At 31.9% G+C, this 24,814-nt stretch overlaps 1 protein-coding gene across 3 annotated transcripts in view; it reads right to left on the bottom strand.

Annotated features, from left to right (window-relative positions):
- Positions 1-1,426: 1,426 nt before the first annotated feature.
- Positions 1,427-24,814, bottom strand: part of LOC106457121 (potassium voltage-gated channel protein Shaw-like) — a 165,785-nt gene continuing 142,397 nt past the window's right edge. For all 3 annotated transcript variants that reach the window (XM_022382933.1, XM_022382932.1, XM_022382934.1), the window contains 2 exons: positions 9,099-9,509; positions 1,427-5,411 (listed from right to left, as the gene is read on the bottom strand). In XM_022382933.1, coding sequence (XP_022238641.1) covers positions 5,227-5,411; positions 9,099-9,509 — 596 coding nt within the window. In that variant the 3' untranslated portion in view covers positions 1,427-5,226. The remainder of the gene's footprint in view (positions 5,412-9,098; positions 9,510-24,814) is intronic.

Raw genomic sequence — 24,814 nt, forward strand, 5'->3', positions numbered from 1 at the left:
AAACTGGTCTAGTATTATTTGATCATCCTTTTTTATCTTTTTTTTCTGATATTATAATATTTTATTTTTGTCAAGGATGTACAAGTTTTACAATAAAAGTTTGTTATATTTTATGTTTTCCGATAAAGTATATTTTGTTTCTGCTAATGTAGCCACCAATAAAATATGTTTTGTTTCTGATAATGTAGCCACCGATAAAATATGTTTTGTTACTGCTAATGTAGACAATTTACTAAGAATGTAAAATTGTTTTACAAATTTTTACTATGTAGTATTGATGGTAGCTAAAAAAATTATTTTTTTGAAGGAGCGTTATTGTTTTATTTAGTTATATATTTTTATTTAAACTTTTGTGGAAGTAGGCCTAAGTACTTTAGAATGATAATAATTACTGTTTTTTGTGTGCTTGACAAGTAAAAATATTTCGTCTTTCTTAGTTAAATAGATATTTTGTATGCATTTAGATGCAGTATACTACGTATGGCCATCAACTTAACTTACATATTTTTCATTTTATTTTGGTGTGGACATAAAGCTACCAATATCTTGTCAAAAGATCAAACTGACAGAAATTGATAAGGCTAACTGAAACGCTTTTTTCCAGAGTTCTACATCCAATGGCTAATGATGAACATAAGAAAATATGTAATGCTTGGAGACGGCTTGAATGGGTAATGAAGAAAAACTTTAATATAAGTTTAACATAACAACAAATGTACAACGTTTCGACAAGGTTTTGTCATCATCAGGTAGGTTTTTAACCAAGTTCTAGAAATAAAATCTAGTAATTTTGAGAAAGAATTGTCTGTAACAATTATAAATGAGAATAATCATAATTTTATGCAATGATCATAACAGTAGCTGGAACAAACATACCGTTTTAACTAATTTCAAAATCGATGTTCAAAACACTAAATATCTATTCTTCGGTAACATTCTTTGTCTATATGGCAATAGTACCACCTCTGACGGTATGTGATAAGATTCAAAGTAATGTCTTTTCTTGGATTTCACAATTTTGTTTGAGAGCAATTTTACATGCTTTTCTTGCTGTTTCTATGTCAACCGCAGGGATCGAACGTTGAATTTTAACGTTATAAGCACTAAAGTGGAGCCACGAGAGATGTATAAAGTAAGCTAAATACTTAACAGTTATAATATCTGCACGTGGCCTCTTCATTTCGGTTACATTGACGCGGCTGAAAATCTATTAAAATCTTCGATTTTACAGCCTGTCTGTATAAAAACGTTCAGTGAGCCAAGTAATTAGTAATGCTATAAACGTTTTAGTTTTTTTTTCTTTCCTGCTTAAAGTGTAAAAAAAAAAGAAAAAAGAAAGGAACCCAAACCGGATTCTTTAAACAGGTTTTGATTTTGTTAATCTGTGAATAAGTGTACAATAAAGAAAATAATTTAACCCTAGTAATTAATATGGTGGTAATCAGTATTTATTCAGTAGTAACGTTTTACATTCTATAAATATATACATATATGTATATATGTGTGTGTATATACTCTCTCTCACACACACACACATATATATATATATACATATGTATACATACTTTATGTAAACAAACTGCAATAAACTTTTCCTAGCAGATAATATAAGCTTTTAATGAATTAACAAAACATGTCTCTTGCTATTTTTTTTCTAAAGAAATATTATACAACATGCTATGCCAATGATGTCTGGCTACGAAGATTAGATTGGTTTACGTAATAATTGTGTTTCTTAAGCAACCATTCTAATAATATAAATACTAATACAATAAGATAATAAAGTGGTAAAGAATAGGCGTTTACTTAACACGTTAAATTTTAACAAAGCAGAATTGGAATTTGAAATTTTATTATCTTATAATCTCATGGAAAATAGTCAGATCTTACGGGTGGAGCAAATAAAACTGACAATGGTAAGGCTCTTTTTTTTTGCTCTTTATGCACATTGAATTTTTGGGAAAAACAGTACCAGGTATTTAAGAAGTAGATGTATTTTAGAGACACAAGAAAAAAAAACAGCCACAAAAAACGGAATTAATACATGGAACAAATAATAATTAGTTTGAAAGTTCGGGTTCGGTTGAATAGTCACTGGTGTGTGTGTGTGTGTGACAAACAGCGTCAAACTCAAGGCTTAGTTAATTCTCAAAACAAGCTGTTAATTTAGTTTGTAATACAAGGTAGTAAAATACTGACACCAGTGTACAAAATTAGTACATGCAGGTGTTCTTTCTCGTCTCATGTTGTGTCATCCTGTTGATAGTATCCAATACATGTACGTTACATCTGCTATTTTGCTCCCTGAGGATATTGCACAACACTACAACATCAACACCCTAGAACACTCGAGTGAAGTAAATCGAATTCTTTATGTTGTAATACCTATGCTATAAAGGAGATCCTAGCGTTTACTGGCTGTGATGTAAAAAAAAAACAACAACAAAAAAAAACACTGAAGATCTTTACGTTTTCTAACTGTGACGTAAACACAAGCACTCTGAAGAAGATCCTTACGTGATCTAGATGTGATATAAACTCAGGCACTCTGAAGAAGATCCTTTCATTTTCTGTGATGTAAAATCGAATTCTCTGGCGCATGAATATGTGTACGATTATCAAAAGGTGCAATGAAACTTGTTTCGTTTTTTCTTTGAAATTCTACAACACAAGTATCCAGAAAGATTACTTGATACGATATACATTACAATATTTTTGTAAAACACTTAAGTAACGTTTTCATTGATAATAGATGTTAAAGAATCGCTACTATAATGACTCATCACACTTAGTGCCATTTATTGTCAGTCCTAGATATGTAATATTCCTACCTTTTTTGAACTGTGTAATAAATCTGAATTTTTAAAGAAGTATTGTGACTATAAAGTCAACAGTGGATGAAACTACGGTATTAAACACATTCATATACACATTAAGAATTAAAGGCCCATTGTAGTTGCTAAAGCATTAATTAGTTTAATGTTACTAATGTCACTTTCGAACGTAGTTTTCCAAGCTTCTTTAAAATAGAAGCAGAAAAATGCATTACATTTTACGATGCAAATTATAATAAACTTTAAAATGAACAAGTCCGCAATAAAACTACCTCACCCAAATCTAATGGATTGGAAATTGAATCCTTTGGAAGAGCAAAAGTTTTAATCAGATGAGTAGACAGATTATCAGTTTTTTTCTATATCTTAAAGTAGGGGAAAGTTAACTAAATTGTTACGTAACAAAACCAAAATAAAACAACATAGAAAAATAATGTAGTTTTTGTTACAATGGAATACTTTATGAAACAGATATTTTTTTCATAAGATTTAAAGCCATTGCAAAGCAATCAACACGTATTCCACTCTAAGCTTACTTTCTGCTATATGCAGCATTATTTCTAACAAAACGATATGGCTCTTCCCGGGTGTGTAGGCATATTGGTAGTTTAGTTTAACACAACTTAAACATTGCATTAATACAATGTAGTTGTCATAAATGTAACATAAATGTACACTTTTTTATATGCAATATGTATAGCAAGCTATCGTTCGGTATTTTGAAAAACAAAACATAACAAAAAAATGTGTTTGGTCGCTTGTTTTAGACTTTCGTGAAAAACATCACTATGGGCTATCTGCGCATAACTATTCCAATTTTTGAACTGAAAGACTAAAAGAAATGCAGCTAGTAAACAGCACCTATCGCTAACTCTTGGGCTCCTTTTATATGATCAAATGGTAAGATTTGACCAGTTAATTTTATAGCATCCCTACGGCCCCAAAGTGTGGAGGGCATTTTTGCGGCAAGGGGACGCGAGCCGTGAATCATCTGATTCACATTCCAGGCACACTAGCCACAAAACAACAACAACAACAAAAATTACAGTCCCTTATAGCGCATACTAAACTTGCAATTCTTGTGCAGAAAATCAGATGAAATATTTTTTCACCCAAATATATTTTCCCTTTATCCAAAAGAATTTCCCTTTCCTATTTTCAGTTTGACAAAACAATTCCTTGAAACTCAATATCATTTTAAAACTTTTCCACCGCTTAGAACTTATAGAAATGATAAAAGTTAGAGATAACTCATTTAAGTGTGCAATTAAGCAATACTTCCATGGAACAGTTGTCGATCTCATCAAAAAATATATTATCTTAAAGTTGTCAACCGATGGCATTAAGTGTGACGAAGAAATTTACAAAGCAATTCTAACTAGACATGCAATATATTCTATAAGATTTTTAAAGAGTCAATACCTGATAATTTTTGCAGAGCATATCATAACGTGACATATGTCGCTTATGTGTATAATATGATATAAAACTTGATATTCCTTTCTAGCAAGATGAGTTTCAAATGCATCAAAATGTACAATAACTACGTCAACACCCTTTATTATTTACCTACTTCTTTTCCAGTAATATTTTTTGGAAAGAGAAGCTTTTTAAGAAAGACATTGGAGTTGTAAAAGGAGGATAATAGGTTAATATATGTCTAGGGTGGCATGAGATTTAAGAAGAAATTTGGGCTGTGAGGGGTAATTATGGGTGAATTGTAAAAATTATATACTTATCGTTAATTTAAAATACGAATATTTGCTGTGCATAATATCACCTCTAGAACTCAGCTACATCCGGTTCGGCAAAAGGCTGAGCTGTAGAGTTTGGCAGCCGATGCCTTCCACTACGTGGAATATTCACTACATATAATGCATCCAAATTATGCTCTGTCGTCCATCGTGCAAACCAAGAAACATGCAGGTGCAACGAAGGCGTCTTCTGGCGTTAATAGTCTACACCAATCAAATTCTCTGGCTTCATTTCATGCACGATACACAAAATTGAAATATTTGCTTGACACAAATGTGTTACAGTCATCTAGTGAAGAATGTATTACTACATAATTGAATTGAATATGATAAGATCAGCGAAGATATACATATATATATATACACTCATATATATAATAATAGCTATATGTATATATATATATATATATATATACATATATCTAAATCGCCACCCTATCTTCAGGAATCGTGACACTTTCTCTTTATTACGTTGCCAATATTGTATACTGGTTTACCGTTTGGTTATCGATAAGTTTCTTCTAGTTAACGAAGCCTAAATGTTCCTTCTTACCATAGGCAGAAACAACTTGTCTATGAATGTAAGATATAGCTGGTCTCGGCAAGAAACAAAGAAAGACAGAAGCAGTGCTCAATCTTCACGCCTCGGCTGTGGTAAGGGCAGTGCTGGATGAGGACGAAGGAGATGTTTTTATTGATGGTGGAACCTTTGGAGTAGGAGTATCATTAAACTGTATTAAGTTGTCTAAAGTAACAGATGTTGAACTGTTATTGTTCGCTGTGGTGATGTCCATTCCGCTAACTCCATTGGTTTCTGGGTAACCTACTCAAAACAAGAATTGTAAGTATAATAGAATATTGAAAAAGGAAACAAGTGTATTGATTAAGCTACTTTTTACACGAATATTGATACATTAATCGAAACTGAAACTATTTTGAAAAATTCAATTCTTTTATATCATATTTTCTAAATAAACCACAAGACAAAGAAATCTCCATTATTGGCTTTAAGTATAAAGCATACTTGTAAATCATCACTCATATAATCTAATGGTAAATCATTGAAATATTTATGAGCAAATTGCGCAAAGCGTTTTTTAGAATTAATTAAATATAATTTTATTATGTCATCTTGTATCACAGCTGTATCCTCCATGACTTATTTCCTTTTAATTAATTACGACTATTTGTGGGTCAGGATTTATATCAACAACAAACGGTGCTACCCTTCGTCACCATTATTTTCAAAATTTTCGTCAAACGTGAAAGAAATGTAGAAATAAGTCTAATTGTTTTTTAAAAAACTCAATTTATTACAATATAGAATTTTTTTGTATATCATGTTTCGGTTGTTTGTAGAGGGCACTATAATTCACATTTTTAGAAATATACATAAATAATTAAAGTGAAGATCGAACCAATTTATTGAACTAGGAAAAGTCAAAAATTGATTAGTTTATATATATATGTATATATATATACATATATATATACACACTATTAGAACGTTGTTGAAGAAACTTTTGAAACTACACGATAATATATTTACAATAAATTAGAAAACATACAAGCTCAACAGAAAATAAAATAAGCAATTTCATTTTTTTAAAGCTACAGTTAAATTAAATCATTGAGAAGGGAAATTATGAAACGCCATTATCGTTTTAAGTATATAATTATAACTTTTGAAATTATTGGTTAATCCATTTATGGAAGCATAAAACAGTGCTTACCCAACGTTCAGATAGATAGATAGGTATATATAGAAAGTCACAAGGGAACAAAGCTAATTTTATATGGATATGTACCCAAAACACCTGGTGAGCATTTGACAAGCAACGACACAATATAAAAATTATAACAATTAATCCAAGTTGGTTAAAAACTTGGAAAATATTTAGGGAGATAGTTTAGTGCTTGGTTAAAAGTATCTAAAAACACGTATATATAGAGACGGATGATATGGGTATTAAAACCACAAAACAAGTAACAACGTTTCGATTTCCTTGAGTCATCATCATCTTAACCTGATGATGACCAAAGGAGGTCGAAACACACTTATAAACTAATTTATCTCCCTTGTGAAATTTTGGGTTGTCATCCAGCCATATAACAATTATTCCCTTTATTAAAGAGTTTTCTAACGTTTCCACGAGATTCAAGCCCCGACATTACTAAAAATTGTTAAATGTATTTTTAAATAACTTATCATATTTACTTATACTGATTATTTAAAGTCCAAAACAGCACACAAATCCAAAATTAATTACGATCTAAAATGTTGTAATTTCTGTCTCTTCGTTTACTTAAGTATAAAAATGACTGATTATTGAAGACTTGCAGAATTACATTCGTTAACGTTATAACTTGTAAAATAAGTATATTAATTTCTACCTCCATGGTTCGGTTTAGGCCAACACTGGATTTATCAAAAGGATAAAGGAGTATCGTTTTAAGTGTTCAAAATTACAGTTCTTTATACTTTTTTCATTTGTCTTCATCAATATAAATTGTGAAATTAATCAGTAGTTTATCAGAGCCAATTTCATCACTTACAGCTTCCTTTGTCAACGATGTTTTCAGCTGGGTAACGTTTTCCAAGAAACTGAATACATGAGGATTGAACATTGAGCTCTGAAGAAACTGTTACTTTTTGAAATAACCAAAAAGTCAATTACGTTATTCTCTAACTTAGCCGATATTATTTGTTTATCACCTTCTGCTGAAAAGGAGGCCAATATTTGGTTCAGAATAGTTGAAAGATAAAATGTTCATAGCCTAATTAACCTTGACTGACCCACTGATCAACATAAGTATTATACAGTGTTTGATGCATGTGTGTGGTTAACAACATCGGGAAATACATGAAACCAAATAGTAGTAAAAATAATTTAGATAGGAGTGTCCACGAGGGCTCTGGCTATTGCTATGCAGCACAGTTTCTATTGTAGGTGGCTTTTGTGCAATATAATTGGTTCAATTTTGTTCTCCCACTTTTTCAAATGCTTTCAAAAGTTCATCATCCATGTGCGAACGGAAATTTTCAAGGGACACAAAAGCACATGGGAGATGTGTGCGAATGTGTACATGCACTTTGTGGAGAAACTGATATGTTGGTTTGTATCCTTTGTCTTGATGGAGCCATAACATACAGCATACAGTCCGTACAAATATGTATTTAATTGCAATATAATGGTATCAGTGCGTTATTATCCTGATAATGTGTTGAATTCATCTTGGTATTTTTCTCGACACTCTGGTTATTTAACTAAACCATTATATATATATACATATATATATATATATATATAACCAGCAACCACCAGAAATCTAGTTGAAAACTTTTGTAATATACTGAAGTGGAGATATATATATATATATACATATATACACCTAGTATGTATTGAAGTGTCATATCAGCAAGAGAACGATAATAAACTACCCAGATTTTTGCACACACTTAAGTAGACATATGACGACATACTTCCGTTTATCACACATCAAGTACCGCTCGTACAGCTTTCAACAGCTGTTTTTTTCTTTCTGTTATGTGCTTTGGGAAAAGTTTGTGAACACGGTTCTTGTGTCGATTTTGTACATCTAAATCCGTGTGAATTACATTGTTTACTCTTCCAATAAGGTTCCTACTTTAGCTGCAATGGACTGCTGTATTCCTCAGTTACTTCTGGTGACAAGCTATTTACATTTTTTAACCATCTCCAGACTACGTATCTAATAAGTGGTTTTGGAGTAACTTGCGTAATCACACCTTCCCTTGTTTCACCGATACTGTTGAACACTACATATATTTATTTCTTGGAGATACAAATATTTTTTGCTTTGCAGGCTCTTATAATCGTGCACTAGGAGAACGTCATGTTTTGAAGTCCCCTAATGTAACCATATCAATAGTGAGTCAATGTAAAGCACCACATATACTTGTAATCTACCACATTTCAACCATTTCAAATTAATTTAAAAAAGGACCAGGGCTTTTAACCTATATAGTCCCACGCCACGGGGATGGCCAGGGGTGAAGCGATTAGATATACAGATTATAAATTATATCCTCCAAAATGAAACCCAGTAATAAGATACTGCCAAGTTCTTGAATAGATATATTATGTAAACGTAATTCAATGCATTATTTCCATTTACTTTTATGTAAGAATTAAGTGTTTTATTTATTACAGTGTTAATTTATCTAACACTATCACTTACAATGTTATCTAGAATGTAAAGAAGAAAAAATGAAAAAAAAAAGTTTACGTAGGAACTTTTGTTTTATATTGATTTTGTATCAAAATCATCATTAAAAGGTGGAAAATATCAAACAGTAACTTACAATGCCATTTATAGTCCCTACTAGTTGTTTTTCCACGAAGAAACCGAGTAGGTGTAAGAAAGAACATATTTTGATTAAATACACCGTTTCTAAAAAAAATTATTAGAGAAATAAAGTTGTAATAAGAAATAATATAACAATAATAATAGTATAATATAAATATACCATTTGTTCCAGTAGTTGAGTTCTGGTTAAAAGACACGAGGTTATGATCATTTCCAGGCTTTGCTAATGCAGGATTCAAGTCTACAAGTTTTGTGAATGATTTATCAGCTGCTGAGCTGGGTCTCCTGGTTCGAGCCACACCAGCCTGCTCTGCTGCTACGCTCTGTCTTCGGACTTTGGTTAAAGTGTCTTCTGCCACAACACTTTGTGTTCTAATTTTGGAGATATTGTCTTCTGTCACGTTGCTCAATTTTTTATTTTTAGTAAGGTCTTCCATGGGGTTGCTAGGTTTTCTGTTATTGGGCAGGATTTCTTCTGTCGTTTTACTCGACTTTCTGGTCCTGGGCAGGGAATCTTCTTTACTGTCAGAATGGTTCAACATCAACATAGGAATTGTTTCTTCTTTGTTTCCTGCCATTAAAAAAAAAAAAACAAATTGTTATGCGCCCAGATTTCCTACCTGCACACGCATACGAAACTATTTCCTGAACCTTGGAATACACGTTTTTTTTTTATTTTCGTATTTTCTTGTAACGGTTTGTTTGTTTGTTTGTAATTAAGCACAAAGTTACCCAATGGGCTATCTGTGCTCTGCCCACCACGGGTATCGAAACCCGGATTCTAGCGTTGTAAGTCCGCAGACATACCGCTGTGCCACTGGGGGGCTCTTGTAACGAACGAAAAATATTCTGTGCTTTTATTAAGGATATTAAATTAGAATAGAGCATATGCCTAAGTAGACAGTATATTTCCTTTAACTATATTTAACTTTTTATATTTCTTTTGTTTATAACGTTAAACATTACCCCAAATACAGCTTTGATTTTCGCAATATCACACACATTATTTATGAGTTATATATGAACCAATGTTAAATAGTTTGCTTGTTGTTAAGGGGTTAGGTGCTCACTAGGCTATCTGCACTGTGTCCTCCTTAGGGATCAAATCCAAAATTTTAGCGTTAATAATCCTAAAGCTTAGCGTTAAGCCACTAGGGGCACCAATATTAAATACAATTTTCTCTTGAAATATCCGTGAGTTCCATGCCAAAAAATATAAACACATTCATTTTACGTACTTCATAAATTTGAACGCGAAAAAATACCTGACAAATAAAACACTTCACGGTGATCTTATATACTTGATTTATTATGTGCATTGCATTGATAAGATACACTATTCGTTAAATTTGTTTTAAAATTGACTTTTAATGCTACGTGCCGCAGCACTAAAATAAGCAAAACGAAATTATTTTAACTTCAACTACTCGAAATATAAATCTTGTCATCTAAAGAAAAGAAAAAGTTAAAAACACCTGCTCGCAGCTAATCCAATTTACATAATTCATTAAACGTTATCTATCGTGCTGAAAACAAGTCATCTTTCATCATGAAATATCCATTTTAGTATGATACATATCTTTATTCATTTACAGGCAACATTAAATAACTTTAACATCTTCACAAACTAAAGTGGAGCCTTACTGGGATAAGAAATTAGGCTTTGAAGCATTAGAACAAAAACACTTTTCGACTAATGTTTTCAAAACTGTAGAATTGTGAAATGTTATCACTAGCTTTTATCCCCATATCAAAACAACGGATCTTAGAAAATTTACCTTTTACCAAGAATTACGTTCATGACTTTAAGATAAGACAAAACGAGTAAAAAAAAAGTAGTTTTACAAGCGGGTTACGAAGACGTACGTTTTGATCATAGTGATATGGATATAAAACAAGAAAATAACAAACTCTACCACTTTGCTGAATGAGCAAGGTGTTTCTGACCTGTTTGCTTAGCTCACGTGGGCATGCGGTAGCATTAAAAATTCAATCCCTCCCATACTTTTTTTTTCTGCTGACATAAAACCCTTTCAGTAAACATCAGAGAAAAATACTTCGTACATCAAGTAATTCTGATGGTATAATTAGCACCCCCCCTCCAGTGTGCCACAGCGGGACGTCTGCAGACTCATAACGCTAGAAACCGGGTTTCGATACCCGTTTTGGGAAGAGCACAGATAGCCCTTGTGTATATTTGTGTATAATTAAAAACAATCCAAGTGACCAAAGAAAACTAAAACATTAAACCACCAGTCACTATTTATAGTAGAACACCATTCTTTATATCTACTATCCTTTAGTCACTGTATAATTTCACCTCAAATAAGCACTTATCAAAGTCAAAAGCTACTGTACTGTCTTGCATCAAAGCATTATCACTTATAAGCTCCTTAATTCATAGAACTGCCAGTCACAAGTTACTGTATGTACGCATATTAAAAAATTACGACCCACTAGCAAGTAAATAATTTACTTCATAAGGTCACTTGTCGGTGATTAATGAACGTATATTTCGAATGTAATCTACAAATATACCAATAATTGGCGATTATGTAGTCTTACACAATATTATCTTTGGGTACTTTCAAGTTTCATGCTTTAACGGGCAAAATAAAAGCAATTTGGGGGTATATCGTTCTATTATTTAAAATCATCAACCACTAGCATCTGTATATATATATCGTCGCCTTACTCATTAAAACTATCAGGAAACTGCTACATTCCTATTTTACAGTTCCTATTTTACGAATTATAATCCTGCATTCTACAGGACCACCAACCATTATAACACCGTTACGTTACATTCCTTGTCTACAGTATTACTAGAGGAATTATAAACCTACAATTTATAGAACCACCAACCATTAGAACACCGTTACATTCTTATTCTACAGTATTACTAGAGGAATTATAAACCTACAATTTATAGAACCACCAACCATTAGAACACCGTTACATTCTTATTCTACAGTATTACTAGAGGAATAATAAACCTACAATTTATAGAACCACCAACCATTAGAAAACCCGTTGCATTTCTTTTTTACAGTGTCACTAGATAATTGTCCCCAATGGCACAGTGGTAAGTTTATTTGTTGTTAAACAGGAAACTAAAAAAAACTGGCTATCTGTGCTGTGCCCACCACGAGTATCGAAATCCGGTTTTTAGCGTTGTGAGCCCTCAAACATACCTCTGAGCTACTGGGGTCAGCGGTAAGTCTGAAGGCTTATAAGGCTGCGTCGATACCCGTGGTGGGCATAATACAGATATCTCAATGTGTAGTTTTGTGTTTATAATCTTACATACTATAGGACCAACAACAACAAAAAAGTTACATTCCTGGTCTCGCACCATTATAGGAATTATAGTCTCACACACTTAAATTTTAATTTCGTGATTTTTTGTGTCATACGAAGTTCTTATAAATCTCTAGGTGGTACCAAGTAAACAGTGGGATCGTTATTTCATTCATAGATAGCACGAGCGTTTGCTACGAAAAATAGATACGAGTTAACTTTAGAATTATTTAAACATTGTCATTTTTAGCTAGAGGGAATAAGTTAATGTAGAGTAACAGATAAGTGACGTAGATCAGGGGTTACCAAACCAGGGGCCGTAGCAAATATACAAATATATTTAACAAGAGAAAATTGCATGTGAAATATTAAAAAGCAAAGTTAAATCAACAAATACAAAATGACAAATTTTAACTGTGTTATTTGTAATGAACGTAAGATTCTATAGATCCATTTGGTCTCAGTCAGGATGTGGAATGTATTTGGGGTCTTATGCTGAGAAAGTTTGGGAACCCCTGATCTAGATAATCGTCAGATCGGTAAAAAGTTAGCCATTAAGAGCTGGCACGCTAGTGATGTCAATTTCATAACCAATAAAATAGAAGTGGAACCTGTAGTGTCAGAAATCGGAAAGGGTTGCCAAGAAGCGACAGTACGACTTACAACAGCTTTAACTGCAAAAAAAAGTGTACCAATACCTCTCCTCTGAACCTTTTCGGCATAGTACGCTACCTATTGGTATAAAATTCACTATTTTAATTAAACAATATTGTGAAACGTACTTTACTTTAACCTAGCCTATAGGGTTACTGATGAGAGAATGAAATACTCGAAACGTTCTAAAAGAAGCAGGCCGAGGAAATGATATGAATGTTTGTACTTACTAGAAATCAACGAAGAATATACCAGAATTAGACAGCTAAGTTTCCGAAAATCTAAGGTCAAAATGAATTATTTTATTTGACCGTAGTCGTTTAACTTACACACATACAAAGTATCGGGACAAAAATGTGTTTTGTAGAGGTCATGCATGTACAATAATAAAAAAATACTGTAATTGCTTTGGAAACTACTACTATTAATACTTCCCATGAATCTTAGATGACTTGTTTACTATACAGCAGCTCGGGCTTGATACTACTGAGAGTTTTAAAGTTATAGGTTTCAGCTAAAGTGCATTCACCACTAAAGAGAAGATAAGCTCGGTAACAGCTTTGTTCGCACAAATAACAACGGTTAATCAACTTTTATCTCTGCTTATCTTAAAGCTATGAAACTATACATTTTCAGTTTCTTGAAGAAAAACTTCGCAATCAGGCTGTACGCAACACAAGGAAGAACCGAAAAGTTTATGCTATTCAATAGATGGAGCCACATACAAACTTTTGTTACTAAGTCTTTTTGTGTGTGTGTGTGTGAACAAGTTTGCTTTTTTATTTTTGTTTTTTCCAACAGACTTTATTTATCACTGAATATCATATTTTGAGCATTCACAACATCTTCGAACTATGTGCAAATGATATATACATTCCAATAAATGACTAGACATAAGTAAATCAATGTTGAACAGGACTTGAGTATTTTTCACTCCAATTTATCGTTTTCGTAGAATAATTTGACTTTAAATAAACTAAACAATTCTAATGTATATTTACAAAATACACACAAAATACGTTTCCTTACATGTTTCGGAGTGATCAAACGAAACTAAAACTTTTAAATCATAGCAAAAAGCGCTTTTTTTTAAAAAAAAAGTTAAATTGCTCGCTGCCCATAATAGCTAAATTGTCTACATGTTATCTCTGCTTATCTTAAAATTATGAAATAATGCATTTTCAGCTTCTTAATGAAAAAACAACAACAAAACAAAACACATCGTAATCAGCCTATACTCTACATAAGGAAGTAACGAAAAGCTTATGCTATTCAATAGGTGGAGCCAATGTAGCCCACATTTATAATAATCAAAACTATACTTCATGTCAGTGATTCTGTATAATAATTGCAATGCACATGATATTGTAATTCGTTATGTCCCACGATAAATCAGCAGTAAGTTCATGGACTTACAATGCTAAAATCTGGGGTTCGATTTCCCAGAGTGGAGATGTCGCAGACATTCTGTTGTGTAGCATTGCGCTAATAAAAAACAACAGCTATTCGTTATTCAGATGTGGACTTTATATTTTCTCAAACTGAAAGTATTGCTAAACTATCCCTAGCACCATCGCATACTAATTTTAGTTGACAGAATATAGGTGTAGATATTTTGTAAACGCAAGCAACAAGTCTCTCAATTAGAAAAGCTACATTTTCAATCAACGAACGTATCTTATGTCTTATGTAATTGTATGAAACATTTGTGACTAAAACAAAATTTAATTTATTCATTTTCGAGAAATGTAGCTCACAAACCCAAATCAAAACATACGAAATATTTCATGTTCACGGAAAGTGCTAATTAGTTTTATTTTGTTCACAAGATTAGTTCGTTTGAGTTTAAACATATTATTACATCAGTTTAACTAACGTTTAGAAGAGCGCGGCTGAAATATTCATTTTGTTGTGTGTCAAAAATCACCAAAAAATACAAAGTAATAGTATTGTCTTGCTTAACCACGTGTATTGATGTCACTTCTGATATTTTTACAATTCCATATTTGCAGTAACAAACTTAAACTCCCAAAGATCGCAGACGTCACAAACACTTAGGCATTTAAACTTTTTTTTCGAACCTGGTTAGAACATTTTCGCATGACTTAATTTTAGTAGCATCGTTTCTTTCTGTAGATTTAGTTCATAGCAAATACGAAAAGTTCTACAAGTTTTGTGATCGAAATAAATTGAATTATTTTCCTGAAACACATCATAAGACTTTATTTTACTTTCGTGACTCACTTATGACGAAATTGTTTGTTCAAATATTGAAGTGATTATAATGCATTTGTAGCAAAATCAAAGTTTAATATCAAAAGCAAAAGTAGTATCTTTCTTTACTTAATTCATTTCGTGGAAGACGGTTGTTACCTTTTGTTCCAAGCAGTTAGGAATGTAAATCTATTTCCTTTTTACGTTGCAGCAAAATTATACGACCATGCAGCTAGCAAAATACCTGTACATGTGAAATCGTTATGCCACTAGTCCCCACATTCACACAACAACAAGGCGAGACGTGGTTGCTATAGCAACCGGCTCAGACAGTGGTACCATCTACAGTACGGCAGTGTGCAGGTAAAGGTACAGCTTGAGCTGGCATTCGAAAGATCTTTCCTGTAAAGACAACAACACGAGTTTTCGTATTGACTAGCCCGCCTGTTGGCGACATAAAAAAAAAAAACAATCAAAAACCATAGCTGGTGGCGTTTTGTTTTTCATCTTTTCCTCCTTAATTTCCATTAGCTCTTACATCAGAACTGGAATAAAATAAACATATTACAACATCAGAACTGGAATAAAATAAACGTATTTTGGGATTGATTATGAAGATTTTGTTTTTCTTTCCAAATAATTTGTGATTATTTTGAAATGACATAAATGTTTCAAGACAACAAAGTGAAAGTAGCAAAGAAAAAAATGGGTCTTTTTAACTATTTATTGTTTAATTAGGTTTGCAAAAAAAAAAAAGTTTTTGCATTCCAGTTGAATTCAAAAACGTACGAGTGAAAGCACAGGGTGACTAAAATGAATATAATTCAAATATGAATATTACAATTCATTTTGGTTTTTAGAGATAACTACTATTTCATTCGTGAATCTATCGCAGTTTTTATCATTACGCTAACAAAGATACCTGGCAATGCTGGGCTTAAAATTAATTCTATAAATGGGCGTGCGCTTCCCTTTTAATATTTTGACCCGTAGCACAAGACCCGACCCGTACGTTCGATAGAAAGGTAACCGTGCTAGGTGCGGCATCAAACGACACTTTCGTTTTGCGTCGGTCTCACGTATTTGGCTATTGACTGCCATTACTCAGTTAAGCCCTCATTCTCGATATTAATACGGTAGAATTTAAATTTAACCGTTCGAATTCGATCCTGGGGATTCACCCGAATTCTTCTACTAAATTTAGTTGAAACTTGTTCAGCCAATTTGTTACAACAGACAGACGGACAATTCTGTTTTAGATACATTTAGATTTGTGGTTGTCGTCAACGGATCAAAGATCCGTTAAAGATTATGACAGGCTGTTGATTTGAACTTGGAATCCAAAAACTGTCAACTGTACGAGTTCTATTGGCTAATTTGGTGATGAAAACCTTTTGAAGACAGGATACCTATACAACTACACATTGCTCTTTAAACTATGTGACTTGATGCGCTGTGTTCTGCAGAAATGATAAAATAACTGAAGATTTAAATACACAGTAAAGGCTTTATCACACAAAGTTTTGTGCGAACGTGAACTATTTGGACAGACTAAAACTATTCGAAGTAAAAGGGTTATCATAAGCACGCAAAATAGGGGTTTCGTTGGAAACGTTGGGTTTAAATATTCTTCTGTGTGTCATGAATCTTTACATTTATTTTATGTATTGAATGAGTAGCATTTGTCATTTATGTGGAACATATATATTAACCTCGACTTTCTTAAAAAAATACTTGAGACGTTGTTTAATGCTTATGAAACTATGAAAGAAATTTTTACACATCAGTCCAGGAACACTAATCGATCACACCGAATCAGGAAGGGTACTGATGTTTTTACACATCGGCTAAGAAATAGTAACCAATCACGATTAAATAGAAATAATAATGATGGTTATAAACATTTGCCAAGGAACAGTAAGCGGTTACGATGAAACAGAAAGGGTACTGATGTTTCTACACATCTGCCAAAGAAGAAAAACCGATCATGGTAAAACAGGAAGGGTACTGATGTTTTTACACACATCTGCCAAAGAAGAATAACCGAATATCCGTCAACGAACAGTAACTAATTACGATGAAACAGAAAATGTATTGGTATTTTTATACAACCACCAAAGAACAATAACCGATCACAGAGAAACAGGAAATGTAATGGTGTTTTTACATATCCACCAAGGAACAGTATACGATCAAGGTAAAACAGAATTAGTACTGATGTTTTTACACATCTGCAAAGGAACAGAAACTGATCACGGTGAAACAGGAAAAACACTGATTAAAGGTTAAAGTTTCAAAGTTTTATTGTTTTTTTTTAAAAGTCTTATTGTTTTCGGGAATTAGAAATTAAAAGGTATGGTTGAAAAATATGTATTTTAAAGACACGAATTTTTCTCAAAATCAGTTTTATTTTAGTCAGTTGACAGGACAATAGACTACATTAATGGTTTGTTATGAAAAATGTGACGATATATTTTCCTTCGCGGCGACAGATTTGCATGAAGATTTAAAATAATGCGTGAAATGTGTTCGCCGTTTGAAATACGAAATGAATTTCCAAGTACTGAAACCAGTTGCAAACTAGTTAAGTACAACACACCATATACCTAGTAAAATGTGTGTGGTTAGAGCGTCAAGTAGAAACTAAGTTAACAAGAACAGAATGCACACAAAATGCTCACATGAAATGGAAAGTTATTATTTTATTTTTATGTTGAAATCGACAATATCTTTGTAGTACTTTTAAGTGTGTAAAACCAGATCTAAAACATATTGTTATTTAAAACATAGTTCATGTTATGATTTATACTTCTACTTTACATCATACTCTCTATTCCAAATCATCACGTTTGCTTTTGTTGGTTTCGAATATCCAAGGAAAGCTACATAAGGGTTATTTGTGCTAGCCCTCTTTAATTTTGAGGTAATAGACTAGAGAAAAGGCAACCATTTAACAGTACCCACAGCCAACGTTTGGCTACCCTTAATTCTAAAAATATACGACTTTATAACACCAAGTTTGTTATTTTTCTTTGGATACTCAACGTTTCGCTTTATAGCTTCTTCAGCAGGGTTCTACCAAAACACAAACCGTAACTGACAGTAAAGAGGTCGTTCATTTCTGGTACTAAAATGTCTTTTATGCACCAACATGCACTACATAAGTTAAATAATCCTGCTTACTCTCGTCTGACTGAATAGTAGCTTTTTGTTCTGTTTGTTTGAAGTTAAGCACAAAGCTACACAATGGGCTATCTGTGATCTGACCACCACGGATTTCTTGTGTTGTAAGTCCGCAGACATACCGCTGTGCCACTGGGGGGGGGGGCGAATAGTAGGATTTGACCGTCACTCTTGTGAAGTACGTATTGCTTCACTCTATCAAGCCCACTTTTTTTTGCGGTAACTGGATGCGATCCATGGACTGCTCGGAAAAGCTAACCATTAGGCTACATCGGGTCCCGAATCATTATGAAAATTACACATGAATAAATAATAGGTGAAAACACTTCATTCAAATATTTTGTTAAACGAAATGCTCAAAAATTAATTTGCATTTTAAAATACTTTCTCAATGTTTTGATAATATTTACCGCATCATTTATTTTTCCAACACACAGACACTCTTAAATACTTCTTAGACAAATTCAATGAGACAAAGATATGATGCAAGTCCAGACTGTAGAACGATGAAAATGTTAAATGACGTGTACACAAGATTACTAACAAACCCATCTTATGATTCCTATCCCATTTACAATAAGTAATGATAGAATTCCAGGAAATACCAAAACTAAAACACAATCGACATCTACACAAAAACTTACACCACGTGACTTCTACGAGCATACGTTTTTAAATCATTACTAATGGTTTTGGTTGTTTTAACTAATACGTTTGCATAGCCTGGTTAAAGTTCACACATAGAGTTTCTTGTGAATCGTAAAAAAAAGGCATTATATTCAAACGTGGACAGCAGCTTGATGGAAATATACGATATTTTTGCTTTTCTTAATCAATGGTGGGTAGTAATGCGTGAAAATAAGCTGGAGATAATAATGAAAGTCAACGACTTATTTCCTTTAAAGTTGAAACTTAATTTTCAAAAGTATAATCGAAAGGAATATGCAGCAGATTTGAAATATACGATCTTAAGAAAAGAGGAAACAAATCCTTCTTCGCAGATGAAAAATATTAGGGAGAGCAATGAACATTGGGTTATCTACTGTGTTCATCGCGGGGAATCGAACTCCACATTTGAGGGTTCCATGTCTATAGATATGAGCTTTTTAAATTTAGTTTTAATGCAGAATTACTTGTGTAAAAACATGAAAAACATTTCGTGTGTGTTACTGCACATTACAGATTTGAAATTATCAAATAAATGTGCTTTGGGCTTAACTTGTTGCTTGAAACATTGATGTTTATATTATTTACCTATTGTCACTTTCAGGAAGTGACATATTTTCCATCAGATTTGAAGTGATTTGTTCTTCCGGAGATTGAACACACACAAATAGCTCAAGTCAAGCCCCCACTGAAATAATAAGCATATATATATTTCCTTAATTTTATTTCTTCTTGGATAGAGCGACAAATATATCCCATTCTATCGATCATGGTTATTAAACACTAGCATGTAACTCTTCTGCGTTTGAATACGATAAAAATGAGTAACATTTTAGATATACACAAACATAAAAAATGCTATGTGAAATCATCACTATGCTTTGTTATTTTCGTGACGAAATGACAACTAAAGAAGAAAGCAATGTTTATAAAGTGGGAATAGATACGAAAACGGAAAGAAGGGATTTTCTCCTCTCCCTCATTTTTACATTATTCCTATTTTTTAATAATTTGATGTATTCTTGGGCTAAATAAAGCCCAAAAGCGAACAGTAACTTGAAGCTAATTTATTCATCTAAAAAATAGGGAATCTTCTTCTTCCAGGTGCTGATAATAAATTATTTACTACAGCATCAATCTCCACATCTTTGAGAATAACGGAAATAAGAAAATCTTTAGCGTAATTATGATCTTGGTGTTAGAAAAACAATTAAATGTTTGAAAAATAACAATCATTCCCTTCATTATCAGCAGTACTGTATCGTGCAATCTACTAGTGAATATGAAAACATAATAACATTTGTTGTTACAGATGCATACTTTAGTTTTAATTTTCTCACAAGTAATAAAAATTCTGTAAAATGTTTTTCCATTCATTTTAATAATGATTCACACTCGCAATTTTTTTCTTTACATATGGATTAACTTTCTATGGACGATGTATCTACTTAGAATTGACTAAACGTATCTCGTTTTCTATCTTAAAGTTGAAAAAGAAAAAAAAAGGTATAAGTATCATTTTGAAATAAACCTTAGGAAAATTTTTAAAATGATAAACCAACATTTTAGCATCAAACTCTTTTGAAGTTAGAAGCGAAAAGAAGGAATGAAGAAAAGATGAAAGTTAATTTCGTTGTGAGTTTAATCTGCATGTAAATTGTTCGCATGGTTCATTAAGTTCGCTGATATGGAAATCAGCTCTACTTGCTAGTGTAATGCGTCAGCAAAAAGGTTGTTCCATTTATCAAACTAGCCATTCAAAGAGACACCTAAAAGCAGACAATACGGGGTAAACGAAAAAGGCGCTTTTACTTGAGCAAAAATTCAAGCTGCTTTCCGATTGGTTGTTATAGCTCCTGCTCACAGTTCATTAAAAACGTATTTTTCAACATAAGATATATGTATATATATATGTATGTGTGTTTTCACTTGGTCAGTAAAATATACTAGCAAAGAAAAAACGATAAATGAACTTTTAAAGAACCAAACCCAAACAACGACAAAAACATCATTTAGTCTTGTTAAAGATTCATAAATATCTACACAGTTGAATAAATTATATACATATATGGTTATAGATATAATTAACTTTAATATATATATAGAGAGAGAAGTGTGTATGTAGTAAGTACAAACTTAGAATTACAAAATTACTTGTAGACATAATAACATTCTGAGGTGTTAATAAGAACTTCCAAGTAAAAGTAAAGAAGAATGTATCATAATTAACCACACCGTATGTTCTATACCCAGAGCCGACGAAGCTTTTCGTTGAATACCAGGTCTCTTCAGGCAGTGTTAAATTTCTATTTGTTGTGCAATATTTTATAAAACGAAGAATGTCATTCAGAAAAGATAACGAATTTCAGATAATTAAGAAGACTCCACGAGACAGATGTGTGTTTTTTAAAGCAAAGCCACATCGGGGTCTCTGCTGTGTCTACTGAGGGGAATCGAACCCCTTGATTTTAGTGTTGTAAGTTCGTAGACTTACCGCTGTCCCACCGGGGGACGTAAAAGGCAAAAAGTGAAAGTCTCAAAAGATGTTACAGATATGGAAATAATGTAATTTTTAAATCAACAGTTCATTAACCTCCCATATATGAATTATAAGTTATGATTCATAATTTATATTTTGGAAAGGACGGTTTTTTACAACCTTCACACGTTTCTGAACTTTCGCTTTCTTCTAGATTTTGGTAAAAAAAAAAATTCAACTTCCAGCAAATTACTAATGAATTATTGGTTCAATATCCTTCACAACATAGAGAAGTAAATTGCTTTTTCTGTTTTGGATATTATAATCTTTCTAAAAAAAACGAATTAATAAAAACCGATACTTTATATGAACCTACAAAACCATTTGTTTAATTGAATTTTTATAATGATTACTTAATATACAACAAAATATATGCTCCGGTTATTGTAGCTTAAAGACTGTAAATTCTGTGTGAAAGCGTAATTGTAAAAGGAAACGGCTACTGAAATGATTATTAAATGACACAAGTAGTGTGCTTTAAAATGTTTCATTTTAGTGCAGGTTTTGGTAGTGTTTTGGGCATCATTGAAATATTCTATGGATGAGAACTATTCGATGTGTTTCTTTTCGGTCTCTATGGTGAAGCCTTCTTCAGGTGAAAGTGCCAGGGTAGTGTAATTTCCAGAAATAACTGATTGAAGCGCGGTCCTTTCAAATGGCTGTGTTTGGTCAGGTCTTCATTATTGGTTAGGTATTAGTTTGGATATCCAAACCAAAAAGAAACTTTCAACAGAGACCAAGATCTGGAAATCAGAAAACTATGAAATTCTGTATTCTGGAAAATTATAGCCAAGCCCCAATCAGGACCATGCTGTGATACAAACAGGAAACACTCACCCAAACACACCTCTCTTTTAAGACCACGCTAAATAAACAATGAGGAAGAAGGGGATTTTTCATTTACCCTATCATTTGAGTTAAAGTTTCAAACCTTATGGCCTGTTCCACCTGAACAATAGTGTAAAATAATAAAATAAAAATGAAATAAAGGATGAAAATAATAAACAATTTAAATTCAAACCATACTCTGAATAAACACACTAAAATATAAATATTAATTAAAACATAACCAACCAAAATAATTCCGCTAAAATAGAGTGATATCAAAGATGAAAACTATATAAATATATTTATACTTCTGTGTATAGAATAACATTTTAAATAAATAGACAGAACTTACGAATCTATCTTCCTTATATAACAAGTAAACCCACAAATTTCAATAAAAGTTATATGATATACAATTGAATCATTCTAAAATAAGAAATTGTTTAAATTGTTTAGTCATACTGAATGATAGCTATATAAGTTATACACATTATTATTTATTATTTGAAATATTAAATTACATAAAATATACATTTTAAACAATGTTTGATTGTAATCTTTAAATTATATTCATTCATTCATTTAAAATCTGTAGTATTTTAAAGTTATTTAAAAGAAATTAATGTTTTGTTTGTCATATTATTTACGGGTTATAAATCCCAATTTGTCTTCTAACGTAGAGAAACTAGTTTGAACATGCATCCACTTAATTGTTATACACAGAGATAACTTTGTAGCTAGCCTTAAAATAGAATTTTGAATAACTTCAAGTGGATTTAAATTGTGTTCCAAAATGTTTGACCAAGAACTACATACATATTCGAAAAAAGTTCTTATACACTTTATGTATTTTAAAAATAGTTATGCTACTATATTCTGAAACTTAAATGTAATTTTTCAGAGGCATATATTAACTCTTACCCAATCTTTGTTAACTAAATATTTTAGATATTTTCCATTAGTTCGATCATATATTATCATGACAGATTAAATATTTGAAATGTCTTCAATATAATTTTAATTTCAAAAATTGTGATTTTCTGTGATTAAAATAATACTAATTATAATTATTTAAGGAAAATTTATTCATTTTTTCTCCTTTGTAATTATGTTTGTAAAGTTATTAAACCAGTTTTTAATAGTCTCGAAAGTAATTATTTTGATTTATATTTCTATGATATCTGAGAAAAGCGTTTGCTTTTTCTGTATCAATCATAAATCTAGTATTAATATATTCTAATATCTGATTTTGAGAATTTGTATCATTTACATAATTTATAATTTTTTCCCAATCCTTTTGACTGGTCTACATCTCTGAAATATTAATATTTTGTTCATAAATTGTATTTTTATATTTTCTTATTTATTTTTAGTTTTAAATTGTGAGTTTTCACATATTCCCTTCAATGTGAGCGCCTGGCATAGTCTGATGTGTTTGATATGCAATCTGCTGGTCGCGGCATTGAACCCACTCATCGAATATTCTTGCATTTTTCAGCTATGGGGGCGTTAAAATGTGACTAGCTGCCTTCTCTCTAGTCTATCTATCATTTCTAAATTAGGAATGGCTAATGCGGGTAGCCTCGAGTAGCTTTGTACGAAATTCAACGAAACAAACAACTTAAATGGTATTCGATTTTTAACAGCAAGTTCAATTTATTTAACACAAGTGTATTTGTTTTCTTTATATTTAGTTTTTTATGTTAAGAACAAAGCTACACGATTGGCTCGCTGTATTGTGCTAACCGCAAGTATCGAAATCCGATTTTTAGCGTTATAAGCTCTCAGACTTACCGCTGAATCACAGGGGAGCTTATATTTAGGAATAGAAATATGAGTTACTTCAACTAAGTTGTCACTAATTATAAAACATATTTAATTCGGTATCGTATTTTGCTGTATTAAATTCATAATTTATGAAATTATTTTTAATACTATATTAAATGTTTCTCAACTGGCTTTAAAAAAATATTAACTTATTTTTTTGCTATTCTTTTCACTTTTATAAAGGTGATTTAAAATCATCATTACAGGTAGATAAAACTACTAATATCAGGACCAACGTAAAAGGAATCAACGTTATTATAAAAGTTGGATGAGTGAAAATAAAATTAGGGATATCAGAGAACCCACTTATATTAGTATGTGTTGGTAAAGTCAAGCGCATAGTTAAGTTATGATAGTAATTGATCAAATTCACTGAAAGTTCGATGATCAGGTACATGTTTAGTTGAAACTAAACTACCCGTGATCCGTTGGGTCACCCACTATTCAGAGGTTATGAAGAATTCAAGCTAATTTCAATTTTGCACCGAAATGAAGGTTCATTTTGAGACAAGTTAATTAAATATTTCAATCCATTCGTGTTATTCATAATTCAAGAAAAGGTATTTGATTGTTGGTCGGGAGTAAAAGGAAAGACCATTTCATTTTTCAAAGAATATAGGAACATTGACAGGAAAATAGATTTGAACGAAGAAGTTTACGTAAAG

Source organism: Limulus polyphemus, unplaced genomic scaffold (assembly GCF_000517525.1).
Source record: "Limulus polyphemus unplaced genomic scaffold, Limulus_polyphemus-2.1.2 Scaffold294, whole genome shotgun sequence".
In the NCBI taxonomy this organism is placed as follows: Eukaryota; Metazoa; Arthropoda; class Merostomata; order Xiphosura; family Limulidae; genus Limulus; species Limulus polyphemus.